Here is an 18100-nt window from a genome sequence, read left to right on the forward strand (position 1 = left end):
GGGCTTTGTGTTTTTGGTCCTGTTTAAGGTCATAAATATATGCTTTATCTTTTTGCAATGCCTTTACAGTTTTACTTTTTATGTTTTATTTTTGAATCCATCTGCAACATGTTTGGGGATCCAGGTTTTGGGATTTTTTCCCCCCTCAAATGACTAGCTAATTATTCAAACATCAGTCATTTCTTGTCCCACTGATTTGAAACAGCATGTTTTCTTTTTATTTTTAAAGAACACCTACTAAAATGTCTTTTCTCCTTTTGATGTGTTAATGGGTCTGCTCTGAGAAGCTCATCTGTACAAATCACAAAGGAAGCCAGTGAATGGTCCTACTTTCCTCAAGTGGGGCCACACCTGGAGAGTGTACTGCTGGAAAGTGGAAAGAACTGGACTTCTCCTGAATTGGACACCAGCATATAAACTGTGAAGATATTCACGGGGGAATGAGAAACCAAGAGAAAAGCCACTCTCAGATCACTTAGGCCAGAAGGCACAACCTCTTTCTGATGGTCTTTCCAGACTCTGCTTATGAAAGCACTGGCCACTCAGGCACCATTGCACTGATACCCTCAAATCTTTGATATGTAGCCACTAAGAATTGAATGAGTGTCCCATGCTCTTCACTGGATTCCTGTTTTCAGATTTGATGTGCAGGGACCAAGGGTCTCAGCTTAAAGAAGGATAGTGAATGGATCTTTCCCTGAGCACCTACCATATTCATCAGAGCAATACAAATCATGACTGAAGGTGCTATCATTCAGCTTTGCTTCCTGAAAAACTTTCCTCCTGGTTGTGATGTCTTGAAACCATGTGTTATAAATGCACCATATCAATTTATTCCTAAGAAGCAAAGACTTCAGTTTGAATCTTTCAGATATAAGTTTCAGATGAACTGTCTAATAAAGCATTCATAGCCCATTGCTTAGCATCAGAATTTTTCCTAGAGAAAGAAAATCTTTGTGTTTTGTGGGGGGAGATGAAAACTTTTTGATTATGCTTAAATTTTACTGCTTCTCTTACTGCTGCCAAGCAGAGGTGGACTGAGGAACACTGTTGGGTCCTGAATTATATCCAAATTGAAATCCACCTCTGGGATGTATGAACCACCTTGTCCAAAGCTAAAGTGAGGAATGTTTCTTCCCATGGTTTCTCCAAGCCCCCACTTCCCCACCATTGCCTTTTGCCTTAATCTAATGCATTATGTAATGGATTTTCTAATATTGAATCATTCTTGAAATTTGGAGTTAAGCCTAATTTTGTCCTGATGTATCTTTGTTTTATATTTCTGGATTTGTTTGTGAATATTTCACTAGGCATTTTTTGCCTCCGGGTCTATATACAAATATAGCAACTCTTGGAAAAGCAAACAGATTTCTGATGCATATGCCACTCATCCCAATCATAACACAATTTGGACAAATGAAGTAATTAACCAGTGTACTCTGGTTAGGATCTAGAATAGATTAAAGTATTTCCCCAAAAAATTAAAAAGGAAAAGTCACAAGGCTGAGAAAACTAGGTATTAATTTTTAAATATTAACTCCACTTAGTATGTGACTTTGTCAATAGGTGACCACATTTTTCCATTCAAGTAGTTATTGGTCATCCAAATCATTGCTCCTAAAAATGGCTTGACTTTGTCCTGATGTATCTTTGTTCGCTTGATCCAAAATTTTACAATTTAATAGCCATGAGATTTATAACTCAAAGCCTATCCACAATAAGACAAAACTTTTAAGAAATTAAGTCAGGCATTTAAATATCTATAATGGATATACTTATATACATTAAATATATATGTATAAGTATATATGAAATGAGTATATATAGTAAACATATGTATCTATTTTATTAGAAAGAAAATTAATCACTATAGGATTAAGACATTAGGTTCAAATTCTCAGCCAAGACAAATTCTTAACTGACCTCTGTACTTTCTGCCCACAAGGGATAGCTGCTGATTACTTGGGCTGATAAATAACAATCCTATTTACCACTGTTCATGACAGAAGACAAATCACAGTTGTTCTTTTCACGTGTGGGTTTTATTTTCAGCCCTTTACATTGAGCACAAACTCGCCTCTGGTTTCTAGACCTGTCATGAGCAGTTCGCTGCTGCTCTTCTGCACACGATTCAGTGAATTTACTTTTTGTTTCTCATCACCAGCATTCACTCACTTATTCATCCCTAACAAAGCACATACAAAGAGAAGAGGGCTTGTGGGTCAGACTCACTACCTGCCTGCCTGATTTTTCTGTACACAGGTGAGATATTCCTGTACATCTTCTGGGGACCCTAGAATGAGGGGGACTCGTTGGTGAATGGCTTCAGGCTTCACGTCCAGCACGGGTTGGGTGCCTGTGGTCGCCAGCCCTCCTGCCTGCTCGATGATGTAGGCCACAGGATTGCACTCATACAGGAGCCGGAGCTGAGGAGAAACAGAGTCAGGTGGACAAGTGTTCTAAGTTGCCAAGACCCCCAAACCATGTGCCTGAAGCTCCAGGAGGAATTCCAACTGCTGAGCCTCTGTCTCATTAGTGTGAGTACATTTGCCCATCTCAGGGGAGCTGCTGCCAGAGACCAACACTCTCCAGAAGGCTGGGTGCCCTAGCTGATGCTGATCACATATGCCTCTGGGGACACCTCCAGTCGATAGCTACCTGTCTGCTGACCTTTGTGATTATGAGAGACTTGGGAGTATGAGATCTTAGTGTTCACTTCTCATTAGTTCGTTAATGAGGTGAAGTGATTCTGGGTCCAGATTAGGAGCCTCTACATGCCAGACCTTAAGGCCAATAGAGTCAAGCTTGGATGGGATTGGAGGGTCACCTAGAGAGTGCTGGGTGGTCTCTCAGGATAACCACACTGTCCAGGGTGGCGGGGAGGAACAGCTCAAGTGTCAACTTGGCTGAAGAGTTTTCTGGTGTTTAGATGACCTTTTCTTTTGACCCCTTAGACTGAATTGCCTGGTCTCTTGTTGCTTGCTCTCCCACAGCATCCTGTACTTCCCCTTTCGTGATAATTCTGACTCTGAGGTTTGTTTAACATCTGCCTTCCTCCTTGGACGCCCTCCCTTGAGGGCAGGGGAGGCATCTCTTAAGGTTGGTCTTTGTGGCATCTTCATTCCTAGTACTGCCTGACATTTAGGAAGTGTCCAAACAAGGCTGCAGTGTATGCTGCACAAGGGCTCCCAGTGGAGGGCAGAAATGGGCAGAAATCAGTTGTACTATTTTTTGCCAAGCCAGGTACATGGATCCAGTGCCTGTTCTGAGAAAGAAATGCCCTTCTAAAAGGCACTATGAGATGACTAGGTGTCAATCCTGTGTCCAGTTAGTATATGGTGAGTTGAATTGAAACGGGCTGATTGAATGTCCTTTCTGGGTCTTTTTCTGTCATTATGTTTTGACTTCTTCCTCATCCCCTGACCCACAGCAGACACACGCACACACGTCACACAGATTCAGGTGACGTTCTTGCTGCATGCTCTGACTCTGTATCACACTATCCTCTCCTTCCTTCCCTCATAGGTATGAAATCTGTAACTTAAATTTCCTCTTCTGTAATCAGCTTTCAGAGTGATTGATCCAGCTCTGCACAACTTCTTTCCATTCTTTTCTTCATAGTTACATCTTGTGCTGATTTTTAAATTATTGTTATTTCAAAGAGAGGAACAAACTATTTCCAATCTGAATTGGAGAGCCAGGCACTGAGCAGAAAGTAAGTTAAAACTGTAGGGGGCATTTATTTCCATTTGGGGGAAACAGAATAAGATGCTTTTATTTGTACCATGTTAATTCAGATACTATAAAAAAATAGATAGATAAGGACATGGATACTTACATAAAACTTACCTTGGGACCAAGTTTTGTTCTGACCTTAAGATATTTTTGTAGTAAACTCATTTTAAAACACAGTGTCCAGATCTTCATGGTGCCTTTACCTGCAGGCTATGTGATCTATTTTTTTCCCCACAATTAAAATCTACATTGCTCTACAGAGACAATAGGAGGAGAAGCAGTCACATCCCACTACCCACCCACTCACACAAACATGGTCACAGAGACCATGAGAGCTAAAACATGGAGATCAGAAATCAGTGGTACCTAGATCTTGTTATATAGACTGAAGTAAATCAGAAAGAGAAAAACAAATATCATATATTAGCACATATATATGGAACCTAGAAAACTGTACTGATGAACCTATTTGCAGGGCAGGAATAGAGATGCAGACACAGAGGACAGACTTGTGGACACAGCAGGGGAAGGAGAGGGTGGGACGAATTGAGAGAGTAGCAGTGAAACATATATATTACCACATATAAAATAGATAATGGGAAGTCTCTGTGTAACACAGAGAGCTCAAACCGGTGCTATGTTGGGATGGGATGGGGTCGGGAGTGGGAGGGAGATTCAGGAGGGAGGGGATATATGTATACTTATGGCTGATTCATGTTGTCATATGGCAGAAACCAACACAACACTGTAAAGCAATTATCCTCCAAATAAAGTTTAAAAAAAGAAATCAATGGTACTATGAATGTAGGTCTATATATGCAGTTATATACCTTGTGGAAATATTTTTGTAATTATATGTAGGTATTTTCTGACTAATTTTAAATCATCTTAATATTAATAGCTAGTAGTAATTAGTCTTAATGTTCTCCTTGTTAGAACTGAGTAGATGGCAAATGTGGTTCTACCTAAGGATTTCCACATCTTCTACTTGATCTCATGCAATACTCCTTAGCACTGTTCTGCTCACTAGATTTATCTGTCCAACAAGCTAATATACAAGAGCTAAACCATCACAGGAAGAGAAATGCCTGATACACTAACCTGCATGTTAAAATCTTCTCTTTGGTTTCACATGGTGTGTTAGACTTCTTATCATGGCTTTGAATCTGACATTCCAATAATTCAGGTCAGATCGCCCGCACTGAGAGATGCATATATGTGTGGCTAGTTGTTAGTGTGTCAGAGAATATGCAGACATTTATTTGAATTTGTCTTCTTACCTATGATTCTGTGACTGGCTAAAAATCAGAAACCTTTCCATGGCAGGGTCTATTCAAGATAGACGCATTGGGATCATATGATTCCCACTTGATAACATGGGTATTTTAGGTTTTGTTTCATAAAGTTGCAATGAGATCTTTCCAGAGCTACCTTTACAGGTAGTTCAGAAGTTCTTAGCCTGAACTTCTGGAAACTCTCTAGGAAATTCTTGGGTCATCCTCAGGTTATTGTGAACCCCCTGACAATATATGTAACGTGTATGTTTACATGTAATAAGTTTCATGTAAGTTTTGTAAGTTTCATTAAGTTCTCAAAAGGATCTATGATCCAAAATCAGCTGGTAATGAAGCAAAAAGACAGACACAGCATGTGGAAAGTGGAGGGTGAACACAGCTGATTCACAGTCATTTGAGGAGCATGAGAGCCGCAGAAGTAAAGGCCAGTGACAATCACCAACAACTTCAGCCTCCTCCTCCTCCAGACCTTCTACCACAACCTTAGAACACTATTAATGGCATATATACTTCGTTTCTCTTCCACCTGCCCACTCACAGACAGATGGTAGCCAAAAACAGGCATGATGAGAAAGGGAATTGTGACCGGCTCCCTGAGCAGATTCAGCCAGCAGACAGAGGAGAGTTACCTTGCCCTTCGGACTTTTCTGGTTTGCTGGGTACAGGAAGATCCCTCCATAGACAAGGGTGCGGTGCACATCAGCCACCATGGAGCCCACGTACCTGGCCCCATAGGGAGCACTGCCGTCCTGGAGGATGGAGAGAGGAGAGGCAAGATGCAATGGGTTTAGCAATCAGTCAGCACCTGCTTCAGGTGACACATCCAGTGGGTGTGAGCTCTGCATTCCAGGTCCTCTTTCCTCTACCCACTAGCTTAGGAATTGAAATTATTATGTAGCTGACCATTCAGTTCAGTTCAGTTCAGTTGCTCAGTTGTGTCCGACTTTTTGCGACCCCATGAATCGCAGTACGCCAGCCTCCCTGTCCATCACCAACTCCTGGAGCTGACCATTAGGAGTTCCCAAACCTCAACTAGTAATCAGACTCATTAAATGTTGCACTACTTAAAGTGAGAGACAATATGTGTCCTAAGACAGAAGCTAATGAGAAAAAAAAAAACAACAACAAAACAAAACACTGGAAAAAGAAGTATAGACAAACACCAACTGTTGGGCTCCTCTTTGAATCTCCTCCTTGGCCCTCACAGTTCAGAACACTTTTTAGCTTCTTGAAAACCAGATCCCCTTGAACCATGACAACTTTTGCACTTAGTGTAAGCAGCATTTATCCACTGGTAAAATTATTTTAAATACCTTTAGAAATCATTCAAAGAAATAAAACAGCTTCCGTGTAAATGTCAATTTCATTAGTCTTGTAACGAAAAGATTTGCTCTGAAAGAAATAAGCCAAAGTTCATGATTTCCCTTATGTAGGGCATATCAGTAAGGCATGGCTATCTGATGAAAGGGCTCCTTCGGGCAGGTTTGCTTTTTCCTCACTCAGTGACCCATGTGATATTTCTGTGTCTAATCTAATAATTCTCTGACAGTACAAGGAAACACCAAGAATTTTCAGAGTAAATATCCAATGCTTTGTGTGGCATCAGCCACTATAAAGTGCATTGATTTTATAAGCATTTATATGCCAGATCTCTCCATCAGTGTGTGACACCCTTGGGGAAAAGACTGTCTGCTTTATCTTGGCATCATTCCCTGAGTTCAGCCTGGTGTGGGGCAAAAAGTAGCTGCTGGGGAAATACTTTCTGAAGTGTATACTTATGTGATATCTTGAAAGCACTATTCAGGTTGTATGTTAAAAATTACATGGGAGATTTTGCCTCCTCCATTTTATTTACATAATGATATTAAGTATACAAAACACCTTCAGATGCCAATTAAGAGACTTCTCAATAGGTAAAAGAATGCAGGTCTGAATTGGGGATGAAGAAAATGGACTAACTTGAGTAGCTCAGAGGGTAAAGAGTCTGCCTCCAATTCAGGAGACCCAGGTTCAATACCTGGGTAGGAAAGATCCCTTGGAAAAGGAAATGGAAACTGACTCCAGTATTCTTGCCTGGAGAATCCCCATAGACAGCAGAACCTGGCTCGCAAGAGTCCATGGGGTCGCAAAGAGTCGGACACAACTGAGTGACTTCACTTTCACTTTTTGAGGAATATTTAGGAAATAGAGTTGGTAATGCCCAGTAAATGATTAGTCATGGGCATAAGAAAGAGGTAAGCCTCTGGGTTCCCCAAACTTTGTTGGGAATGAACATGATGGTAGAGGCAGTATAGGTCCAGAGAAGAAAACCAGAAAGTAGTAAACTTGGGAGATGGTGTGTGTGTGTGTGGGTGTGGGTGTGTGTGTGGGTGTGTGTGTGTGTAGAGTGGTGGGGGGTGGGGAATAGGAGGGTCAGAGTTGGATATGTGGAGTTCTAGGTGTCTGGAGGAGCAGGCAGATCTGAACCCTATGAGAAGAGACTAGATGAGATCACCCTGGGGGGACAAGAGTGAGCCGAAAGGTTTGTTGGGAATAGAGTACTATATGTACCAAGATGGAAGTGTAGGCAGAGGTGTGGGAACTAAAAAAAGAAGAAGATGGTTAGGAAGAGAGATGGAAAACCAGACACAAGGCTAAAGAAGACAAGTTTCATGAAGGACAGGGTTGCTGTTGTTGTTTAGCAACCAAATTGCGTCCGACTCTTTTGCAATCCCATGGACTGTAGCCCGCCAGGCTCCTCTGTCCATGGGATTTCCCAGGCAAGAATACTGGAGTGGGTTGCCATTTCTTTCTCTTGGGGATCTTCCAGACTCAGGGACTGAACCAGTTTCTCCCACATTAACAGATGGATTCTTTACCACTGAGCCACCAGAGAAGCTGGAAAGGAAGAGTAAACAACTCTAAATGCCATGGAGAGGTCAAGTAACATAAGGTGGAAACATGATGCTGGATTACGTAAAAGAGGATTACCAAGGGCTGATATTGGAGCAAAGAGGGTTAAAGAGGGAATGAAAGGAAAGAAAAACTTTCAAAAAATGAAAACCTTCTTTCCACTTCTGGGTATTTATCCAAAAGAATTGGAAACAGAATCTCAAAGAGATATCTGCATATCCATGTTCATCGAAGCATTATTCACAATAGCCAAGAAGTGGAAGCAACCTAAGTGTCCACTGACAGATGCATGGATAAGGGAAATGTGGTATACACACACAGTAGGATATTATTTGGACTTTGAAAAAAAAATCTTGTCACTTGCTCAACTGATATCAAGCAGGGCCCTTTGGGGCTCCTGGGCACAAAGACTTTCTGTGTCCCCCATTTTTTTGATTATAGGAAGCAGCCTTCATTCAGCCTTCATGACTGTCCCTGAGTTACAAAGGGCAGATTCAAGCAGTTGTTAATCAGAAAAGGGAGGGGATGGAAGATCAAGGAGAAACAGTCAAGAGCAGCCTTGGGACAAGGTCCTGTTTTCCCCATCAAAGGATACACACAACAATATCTTTGAACTATTTTGCAGATATTGAAATCCCCACAGGTGAAAGAAGATAACAATTAATGTTATCCAATGTATGCCACCCACAAGCATGTAGACCCCAGACCAGTTGGACCTGCAGGTTGATGATGTTGACTCCAACTCAGCTCACCACCAACCCATCAGAAGAATGTCCACAAGCTGATCATGTCCTCTTTGGACAATTACTACGAAACTTCTCACTATCTTCCCCAAGAGGGGACTCATGATTTTGAGGGTATGAGCCTGCTGTGTCCCCCTTTGCTGGAAAGGCAATAAAACTATTCTTTTCTACTTCACCCCAAATTATGTCCCCAAGGTTCAATTCAGCACCTTGTTCAGCACCAGTGTACAGAGAAGATGAGCTTTCAGCATCACAACATGGATGAAACTTGAGGACATTGTGCCAAGTGAAATAAGCCAGTCAAAAAAAAAAAAAAAAAAAAGACAAATACAACATTATTTAACTTATATGAGGTATCTAAAGTAATCAAATATATAGAAACACAAAGTAGGACATGGTTACTAGGGATGGGGTTGGGGGAAGGAGAAAATGGTGAGTTGTTGTTCAATGGCTATAGAATTTCAATTTTGCAAGAAGGAAATGGCAACCTACTCCAGTATTCTTGCCTGGAGAATTCCATGGACAGAGGAGCTTGGGGGGCTACAGCTCAAGGGGTTGCAAAGAGTCAGACATGACTGAGCAACTAACACACACAGAGAAATAAAAAGTTGCAGAACAGAGAATAACATTTGTCTTGTTGGAGTTTTAAAGGAACATCACACCCTGACCTACCTGGGCAACTGCAAGAACAAAGGATCCTGACACCAAAAAGTTTGCAACAAACAACCACATCCTCTCTCTTTTTAGTATAAAAGAGGCCTGAATTCTAACTCAGGAAAGATGGTTCTTTGGGACACTAGTCCACCATCTTCTTGGTCTGCTGACTTTCCTAATAAAGTCCTTATTCCTTGCTCCAACAACTAGTCTCTCGATTTATTGGCTTGTCACGTGGCAAGTAGTAAGAGCTTGCACTCCTTAACATTACTTGACTGTTCTGGGCCTCAGATCCTTTATTTGTAAAATGAAGGTTGTGGTATTAATACTTATCTTGTAATCTGTTGGAGAATTGAATAAGTTAGTACATGATAAGCACTTGGAACAGACACAGGACACACTAGCTATGATTATCATGACTAATAGAAGAGTGCAGTTAGGGATAGGAGAAACTGCCATTGGCAAGAGACAGAAATAGCAAAGGAGGACTGCTCTTTCCACAATGGTGGATGGTATAGAAAAGTGCTGGTCCACTTCCCATCTCCTTGGGGTGCAGCATGTGGAAGCAGAGCAGCCAGAACACAAAGACCCTGCCAGAAAGCAATGGCCTCCGGAAGAATGAGGAGTGGGAGGAGTGGGACACTGCCTGCTCACCCTGGAGATGGGCTTCCCAGGGCAAAACTACAGACAGCAAGGGGACTTCTTTTCAAAACAGAATAGTCTATCTTCTTTCCTTTTTTTTAAGTGTAAGAGTAAACACTTATTATTTAAAATAAGGGAGAAGGAATCACAACATATTACACATTTTTAAAAGCTGACTCTTACTATACTAAACACCATAAAATCCAGAAAAAGAACATAGTATTTTTATTAATTAAATACTTGATATGCTTTTTCCCTTTCAATTTTCTTGGTTGCATACTCTTTGATTGCCTCTGCAAATGACAAAGGTTTTTGTAATAATTTCTAGAAAGAGTTACAATGATTTCTTTTCAATGACATATTGCACATATTCATACATCAGAGAAAGTCAAGAACTCTATAATATCAACTTCTAGAAACCACTATTAACAAGATGGCACATTTTGAAGACATTTTATGCATACACACATCCTACATATACATATGTGTGTGCAGAAATACATTCACATGTATTTAATGGTGTAATCCATTTCGTTGACTGCCTATCTTGTGGACATGTCTCACTACCAATATATAAAGCAGGACTTAAATTTCTAATGGATGAATAGCTGTGTGGCACAACACTTCACTAGAATATTGTGAATGCCCCAACCAACCCTTCTTGTTGGATACTTCAGTTGTTCCTTCGTTGTTGTTATAAAACAATGCTGCAGTGACATATCCTTGTTCATTTATCTCTGTTTTTATTTGATCAATTGGTTTTTTAGGGTCAGTTTCTGGGGGAAATTTAGGATTAACTGAGTCAAAAGATATGAATATTTAATATTGGAAATCATACTGTCAGATTGCCCCACCCAGAAAGGTTGAGGGGTGAGGGGGGACATTTAAGTTTCCTTTAACATTTTATAAGAGTATTTATTTTCCCACACCACTGAGCACTATTCATCTGTTGAATCTGTGCAAATCTCAAATGATGTTGTGTTTTAATTTGCATTTCTTTTTTATTAGCATCTTCCAATTTGCTGACTGGACATTCCTGTTTCTCTCATGACTTGCATGATCGTGCCCTTTGTCTGGTTTTCTGTTTGGGTGTTCATCCCTGTATTTGGGTCCTCGTGCAGTCAGACTCTTCACCTGTTGTTGTTCATACATGGGATGACTCCTTTGTTTCTCAGTTTGAAACTTCTCCTTCAAAGGGATTTATGGCTTTTTTTTTTTTTTGCCTAAGAGTTTGGTTTTCCAGGAGTAAAATAAGTATCTTCCTTTATGGGTTCTAGAAGAGGTACCTTTTACCTTAGAATGGGAACCACTGTGAAATTATCACCAAGACTGGGAATTTGTAAATAAATAATTTTGACTTTATCAACCTCACAATCCATATCCTATTACCTCTGCCCTTAAGATACCTGATGGGTTTTTGTGTGATGACAAAGGAGAGATACCAGAAACTGCATTCTAAGATTTTTGCTTCAAGAACAAACAAGACAGAAAGAAGAAAACTCTCTAAAGCTTCAGTCTGAGGCAGCAGAGGTAGGTCCAGCACCCTGCTAACCGAGTGCTCTGGACTCCATGGAATCCTGAGCACTTTCTGCCTAGAGCTTGTGAAGGGCTTTCAGGGACAGCCAGGCTGGCGCCTCACACCACTGTCCTTCCTGTCACTTCCAGTGTGGGTCAGAATTCACACTCTTGACCTGGAAACACTGTGACTCCCTCCCACACTTGTCTTAATAGGGCTTTTTGTATGGCAGACATACTTATTGGATTGTTTGGGCTGTCTGAATAGCCACATGAAGTCCAGGACTTGGTGTTCACCCTTAGAGCCGAAGACTTTTCTAAAACTTGGAGTAAACACCAGGTCCTGATTTTAGACCATGTGAAAGGGACCTTCACTTAAACATAACCGAGTGACCAGAATCTACACACATGGTAGCTTGGCAAAAAATGAGATGCCCTGGCCTGAAACTCTGTATTTTGAAAAATTTGTCTCTGCCTTCTTCATAGACAATTTTTCCTGGATAAACTAACCTAGAGAGTAATACCTTTAGTAGGTAAATCTTAGCTATGAAAGAAAGATAATTGATTGCTAATGAAGAAAGTCAGAGTCCGCCATGCTCACACTGGTCAAAGCCACAAACAGGGGCAACAAACCCTTTCAGCCAGCCTCCCACAGCCATTTCCCAAACAGGAACCTACTGAGACAGTATTCTCCCTGCTTCTGTTTCAGGCTTTCTTCACTCACCTCAGGAAACTTCTTTTTCTGCACATATTCTGTGGTGGCAGCATCAAAATACTTGGCATAGCCCTCGTTGAGGCTGTAAATCTTTCCTTTCTTTTTAATCTTGACATCTTTTTCCACCAAGACAAATTCACCAAGAGCCTAGAAAGGTGAAGGGAAATACCAGGAAGAAGAGAGATATCAGGAAACAGAAGTCAATAGCACACACTCCAATAACCAGAGAACAATAACTGAGGTGGACCTGCTGAAAGGACCCAGGGGGTAGCAAGGTCCTCCTATAGCTTGTCCAGTGATGTTGTTATGAGACTTACAAATAACAGGGACAATGCAGAGCCTGCATGGGTAGCACAAGCTGCAATATAACAAAAAATAAAATAATTCAAAGGAATAAGAAGGAAAGTTTCCCTTGTAACTCTCATTTGTAAAGAACCTAGCTGTATTTATCCCCTCAAGTTCTCATCCCCAGTTAATCCCTAATGTTTTCAGGAAGATTTGGGCCATCAACAATGAGAGGAAGAAGTTACACAGATGGGATTTGTCATGAAAGTGGGGATGTAATCAGACCACTAATTTGTGGTCCAGTTATTTTATCTTAATGATTCAATCTTGGAAGCCATTCAAATTTTCTTGCCTCCCTAGGGACTTCCCTGGTGGTCCAGTGGTTAAGACTCCATGTTTACAATTCAGGGGGCATAGGTTCGATCCCTGGTGGGGATCCTGAAAGTTGCGTGTCACAGCAAAAAAAAAAAAAAGAACAAAAAAGAGCAAAGTTCCTTGTACCCCCAAGTATTCTTATACAAGGTAAAGAGGAAATCCCTTCAATCAGAAACTGTATTCACTTGGCATGAAGAATCATTGATAAAATTTATTTTAATCCTCAGAATTACTTATAAAAGTGCCCAGTCTCCCGATAGCCACCTGGTCCCTTTCTGCAGGGCATCCCTCAGGTATCTCTTTAGCTGAGTGCTGGTGGTCTCATCTCTAGGGCTGCAATTAGCTAGCTGCAAATTCACTTTGAAAGGCTCAACGTCTCACTAAGTCACTAGGAAGGAAATCAAGACCCGGAAATCTAATTGGTTCTGATTAAACTTTGAAGACTGAGAAAGGAAAAATCCCCCAAGATGACAGCTCACAGCTAGAAGATTCCTAATGAACATTGACAACACTCTGACAAAGAGACAAGGCTACGCTGACTGTGTCTGAAATAAGACAATGACAAGGATATTAAACTGCAAAAATAACCAAACATGCTTCTTTTCTGTGAAATGTGAGTACTGACTGCTTTTTTACCAATGAATCGTCGCCCTCACTTTAACCTTCCCACCTCCCAGATAAAAATTGAGATACAAAATCATTAATTGTACCCACATCTAGACAATACCCAATCCAGAATTGACCCTCTCTTTCTCAAACCTTCCTTAGAATCATCAAGCAAAAGCCCATGTTCTATATATAATAAGATCATGCCAACCTCCTCTCTCATCTGAATGAGACGGTTGAATGGCATCACCAACTTGATGGACATGAGTTTGAGCAAGCTCTAGGAGTTGGTGATGGACAGGGGGCTTGGCATGCTGCAGTCCATGGGATCATAGAGTTGGACACGACTGAGCAACTGAACTGAACCCCCTCTCAGCACGAGGCCTCATGATTCTTCTAGAATGCCTTCTCCCAAGCTTAGTAAACCCAGCTTCTTAGAGAAGTTCTTGACAGTCTCTGGATCATGAACTTAATAACCTGCTCTAGACATTTGTTGCTTTGGAGTAGACCAGTGTGGAGTTCCACTTTTTAAAAGCACTTGAACTTCCTTTGAATAATTAACTCTTCCTATTGGATGCCAGTCTAGAAAGACTCTAAACTGGACTTCCCCTAGCCCAAGGTCAAGTACTTAACTTAGCTTGGCAAAATAATTATTCCTCCCTGGGTGGTGTCCAGACCAGGGGCAGTGCTGTGGGACTGGTCCTGTGAATCCTGTCTCCTAGACCTGCCCATCTCTAACCTGGGGCCTCAGTTTTTCCGTTAATACAATAACACCCTTTCCTTAGTTAAGCCAAGATCCTTGACTCTTTTAGTTCAGTCACTCAGCCGTGTCTGATGCTTTGCGACCCCATGGACTGCAGCATGCCATGTTTCCCTGTCCATCTCCTGGAGCCTGCTTAAACTCATGTCCATTGAGTCAGTGATGCCATCCAACCATCTCATCCTTTATCATCCCCTTCTCTTCCTGCCATCAGTCTTTCTCAGCATCAGGGTCTTTTCTAATGAGTTGGTTCTTCGCATCAGGTGGCCCAAGTATTGGAGCTTCAGCTTCAGCATCAGTCCTTCCAATGAATATCCAGGGTTGATTTCCTTTAGGATTGACTGGTTTGATCTCCTTGCTGTCCAAGGGACTCTCAAGGGTATTCTCCAGCACCACAAAGATCAAGACAGATACACAACTGTTGTCTAAATAATGTCTTCACTTGTTTATCCACCCCAGGGCTGGGAATGTGGACACTTAGGACCCTGGTGAGTTGTTCTGTATTGTGGGGTGAAGATGGTTGTGGAGCCTTACTCCAACCTGGAGAATACATACCTTTGTTCTGACTGTGATCACTAGCACCCACTGTGTATACAAATGGCCTTCCACAACTTGGACAAGAGGGCACCTGATGATCAGGCACCATATCCCTGCCATTTCGAAATTATATCTGTCATATGTAAACAAATACGTCTCATTGTGGCTTAGACCACAGTTAAGTGTTTGATTAAGTGAGGTAGTCTCTCTGTACCTGAACAAAATCTGTGTTCTGACAAAATCAAATTACCAGCCCTGCAAACTTGCAGATTAGGGAGGTTCTGGTTGCCCCACCAAGGAACTTTGTCCTGTGAGGCCCTGCATGAGTAACATGCAGGCCACCCTCCATGGTTTTCTACCTGTAACAAGTGCCATATGCTGCTTCAACCTCTCAGACAGGTCCTAAGCTTCATACATAGGGTCCTTGTTCAAGTGTCCTTTGTGGGTTTTCAGGCTAATAAAGAGAGCTCAGCAGAGAGCGTGTGACAATTGATACAGGAGGGAAGTGGACAGGGCACAGTCTTTAAAAGAATGACATAATACAAGGACACAAAATAAACTGACTAGAACCAAATAGATCCAAGATGGCAGACAGAGTTGACATTCACTAGACCTTGAGCCTCGGTGCACATTAGCAAACTAAATGATACACCCACAGGCACCATGACCAGAGCTGTGTGCTTTCGCATGCATCAGCATGTAAACTCCTGACAGATAATTTCTGTTTGACCAGTGCACTATCTCCCTCCACTGCCTAGAATGGTATCTGAGGACTCACTGGATGCTCAATCAGTTCAGTTGCTCACTCGTGTCTGATTCTTTGCGACTCCATGGACTGCAGCATACCAGGCCTCCCTGTCCATAAACAACTCCCAGAGTCCACTCAAACTCATGTCCATTGAGTCGGTGATGCCATCCAACCATCTCACCCTCTGTAGTCCCCCTCTCCTCTTGCCTTCAATCTTTCCCAGCATTAGGGTCTTATCAAATGACTTAGCTCTTCACATCAGGTGGCCAAAATATTGGAGTTTCAGCTTCAACATCAGTCCTTCCAACAAACACTCAGGACTGATTACCTTTAGGATGGACTGGTTGGAGCTCCTTGCAGTCCAAGGGACTCTCAAGAGTCTTCTGCAACTCCACAGTTCAAAAGCATCAATTCTTAGGTCCTCAGCTTTCTTTGGAGAAGGCAATGGCAGCCTACTCCAGTACTCTTGCCTGGAAAATCCCATGGACGGAGGAGCCTGGTGGGCTGCAGTCCATGGGGTCGCTAGGAGTTGGACATGACTGAGCAAATTCACTTTCACTTTTCACTTTCGTGCACTGGAGAAAGAAATGGCAGCCCACTCGAGTATTCTTGCCTGGAGAATCCCAGGGATGGGGGAGCCTGGTGGGCTGCCGTCTATGGGGTCGCACAGAGTCGGACACGACTGAAGCGACTTAGCAGCAGCAGCAGCAGCAGCAGCTTTCTTTATAGTCCAACTCTCACATCCATACGTGACTACTGGAAAAACCATAGCCTTGACTAGATGGACCTTTGTTGGCAAAGTACTGTCTCTGCTTTTTAATACACTGTCTAGGTTGATCATAACTTTTTTTCCAAGGAGTAAGCATCTTTTAATTTCATGGCTGCAGTCAGCATCTGCAATGATTTTGGAGCCCCCCAAAATAAAGTCAGCCACTGTTTCAACTGTTTCCCCATCTGTTTGCCATGAAGTGATGGGATCGGATGCCAAAATCTTAGTTTTCTGAATGTTGAGTTTTAAGCCAACTTTTTCACTCTTCTCTTTCACTTTCATCAAGAGGCTCCTTAGTTCTTCTTTGCTTTCTGCCATAAGGGTGGTATTCTCTTTATATCTGAGGTTATCGATATTTCTCCTGGCAATCTTGATTCCAGCTTGTGCTTCATCCAGCTGAGCATTTCTCATGCTGTACTCTGCATAAAAGTTAAATAAGCAGGGTGAACTAAAGAGCCTCTTAATGAAAGTGAAAGAGGAGAGTGAAAAAGTTGGCTTAAAACTCAACATTCAGAAAACTAAGATCATGGAATCTGGTCCCATCACTGCATGGCAAATAGATGGGGAAACAATGGAAACAGTGAGAGATTTTATTTTGGGGGGCTCCAAAATCACTGCAGATGCTGACTACAGCCATGAAATTAAAAGGTGCTTGATCACTGGAAGAAAAGCTATGACCAACCTAGACAGCATATTAAAAGCAGAGACATTACTTCGCCAACAAAGGTCCATCTAGTCAAAGTTATGGTTTTTCTAGTAGTCATGTATGGATGTGAGAGTTGGAATATAAAAAAAACTGAGCACTGAAGAATTGATGCTTTTGAACTGTGGTGTTGGAGAAGACTCTTGAGAGTCCCTTGGACTGCAAAGAGATCCAGCCAGTCCATCCTAAAGGAGATCAGTCATGAATATTCATTCAAGGACTGATGCTGAAGCTGTACTCCAATACTTTGGCCACCTGATGTGAAGAACTGACTCATTGGAAAAGACCCTGATGCTGGGAAAGATTGAAGTCAAAAGGAGAAGGGGACGACAGAGGATGAGATGGTTGGATGGCATCACCAACTTGATGGACACGAGTTTGAGTAAGTTCCAGGAGTTGTTGATGGACAGGGAGGCCTGGCGTGCTGAAGTCCATGGGGGTCGCAAAGAGTCAGACACGACTGAGTGACTAAACTGAACTGAACTGAATCTTTCATTCTAGAGCCCCCCCCCCCAAATCATTAATTCTCAGAATAGATACCTTGCTTCTATGAAATGACGGATTAGCTTGATCATAGCATTACAAAAGAGTTTCATAGTTAGCAAGTAAAAGTATGTGTAGTAAATTTATTGTTTATTGTTTTTAGTATTTTCCAGAGAGGCAATGGCACTCCACTCCAGTACTCTTGCCTGGAAAATCCCGTGGACCGAGGAGCCTGGTAGGCTGCAGTCCATGGGGTCGCGAAGAGTCGGACACGACTAAGCGACTTCACTTTCACTTTACACTTTCATGCACTGGAGAAGAAAATGGCAACCCACTCCAGTGTTCTTGCCTGGAGAATCCCAGGGACGGCGGAGCCTGGTGGGCTGCTGTCTATGGGGTCTCACAGAGTCGGACACGACTGAAGCAACTTAGCAGCAGCAGCATTGACATAAAAAATTTTAAGAACAGTTGATCTCCTGAACATTTTTAATGTACATTTGCCATGAAGGCTCAATCTTTGTTTTTGAACTCTGTGTCTTTATCCAATTACTTCTCCCAATCAGCACTGTGTTATATTTTTCATCTACCCAGAGGTTGTGCTTCTTCCTCTTCTGCTACTGCTATTTTATCATCATGGAAAGTG

The 18100-nt window shown here is 42.0% G+C and overlaps 1 protein-coding gene across 1 annotated transcript in view; it reads right to left on the reverse strand.

Annotated features, from left to right (window-relative positions):
• Positions 1–2020: 2020 nt before the first annotated feature.
• The window catches only part of FBP2 (fructose-bisphosphatase 2), a 41587-nt gene continuing 25507 nt past the window's right edge, over positions 2021–18100 (reverse strand). Inside the window, exons 5-7 of the mRNA XM_019966533.2 lie at positions 12201–12338; positions 5660–5779; positions 2021–2426 (exon numbers count right to left, since the gene is read on the reverse strand). Of these exons, the coding sequence (XP_019822092.1) occupies positions 2232–2426; positions 5660–5779; positions 12201–12338 (453 nt within the window). The 3' untranslated portion in view covers positions 2021–2231. The remainder of the gene's footprint in view (positions 2427–5659; positions 5780–12200; positions 12339–18100) is intronic.

This window comes from Bos indicus, chromosome 8, assembly GCF_029378745.1.
Source record: "Bos indicus isolate NIAB-ARS_2022 breed Sahiwal x Tharparkar chromosome 8, NIAB-ARS_B.indTharparkar_mat_pri_1.0, whole genome shotgun sequence".
NCBI lineage: Eukaryota > Metazoa > Chordata > Mammalia > Artiodactyla > Bovidae > Bos > Bos indicus.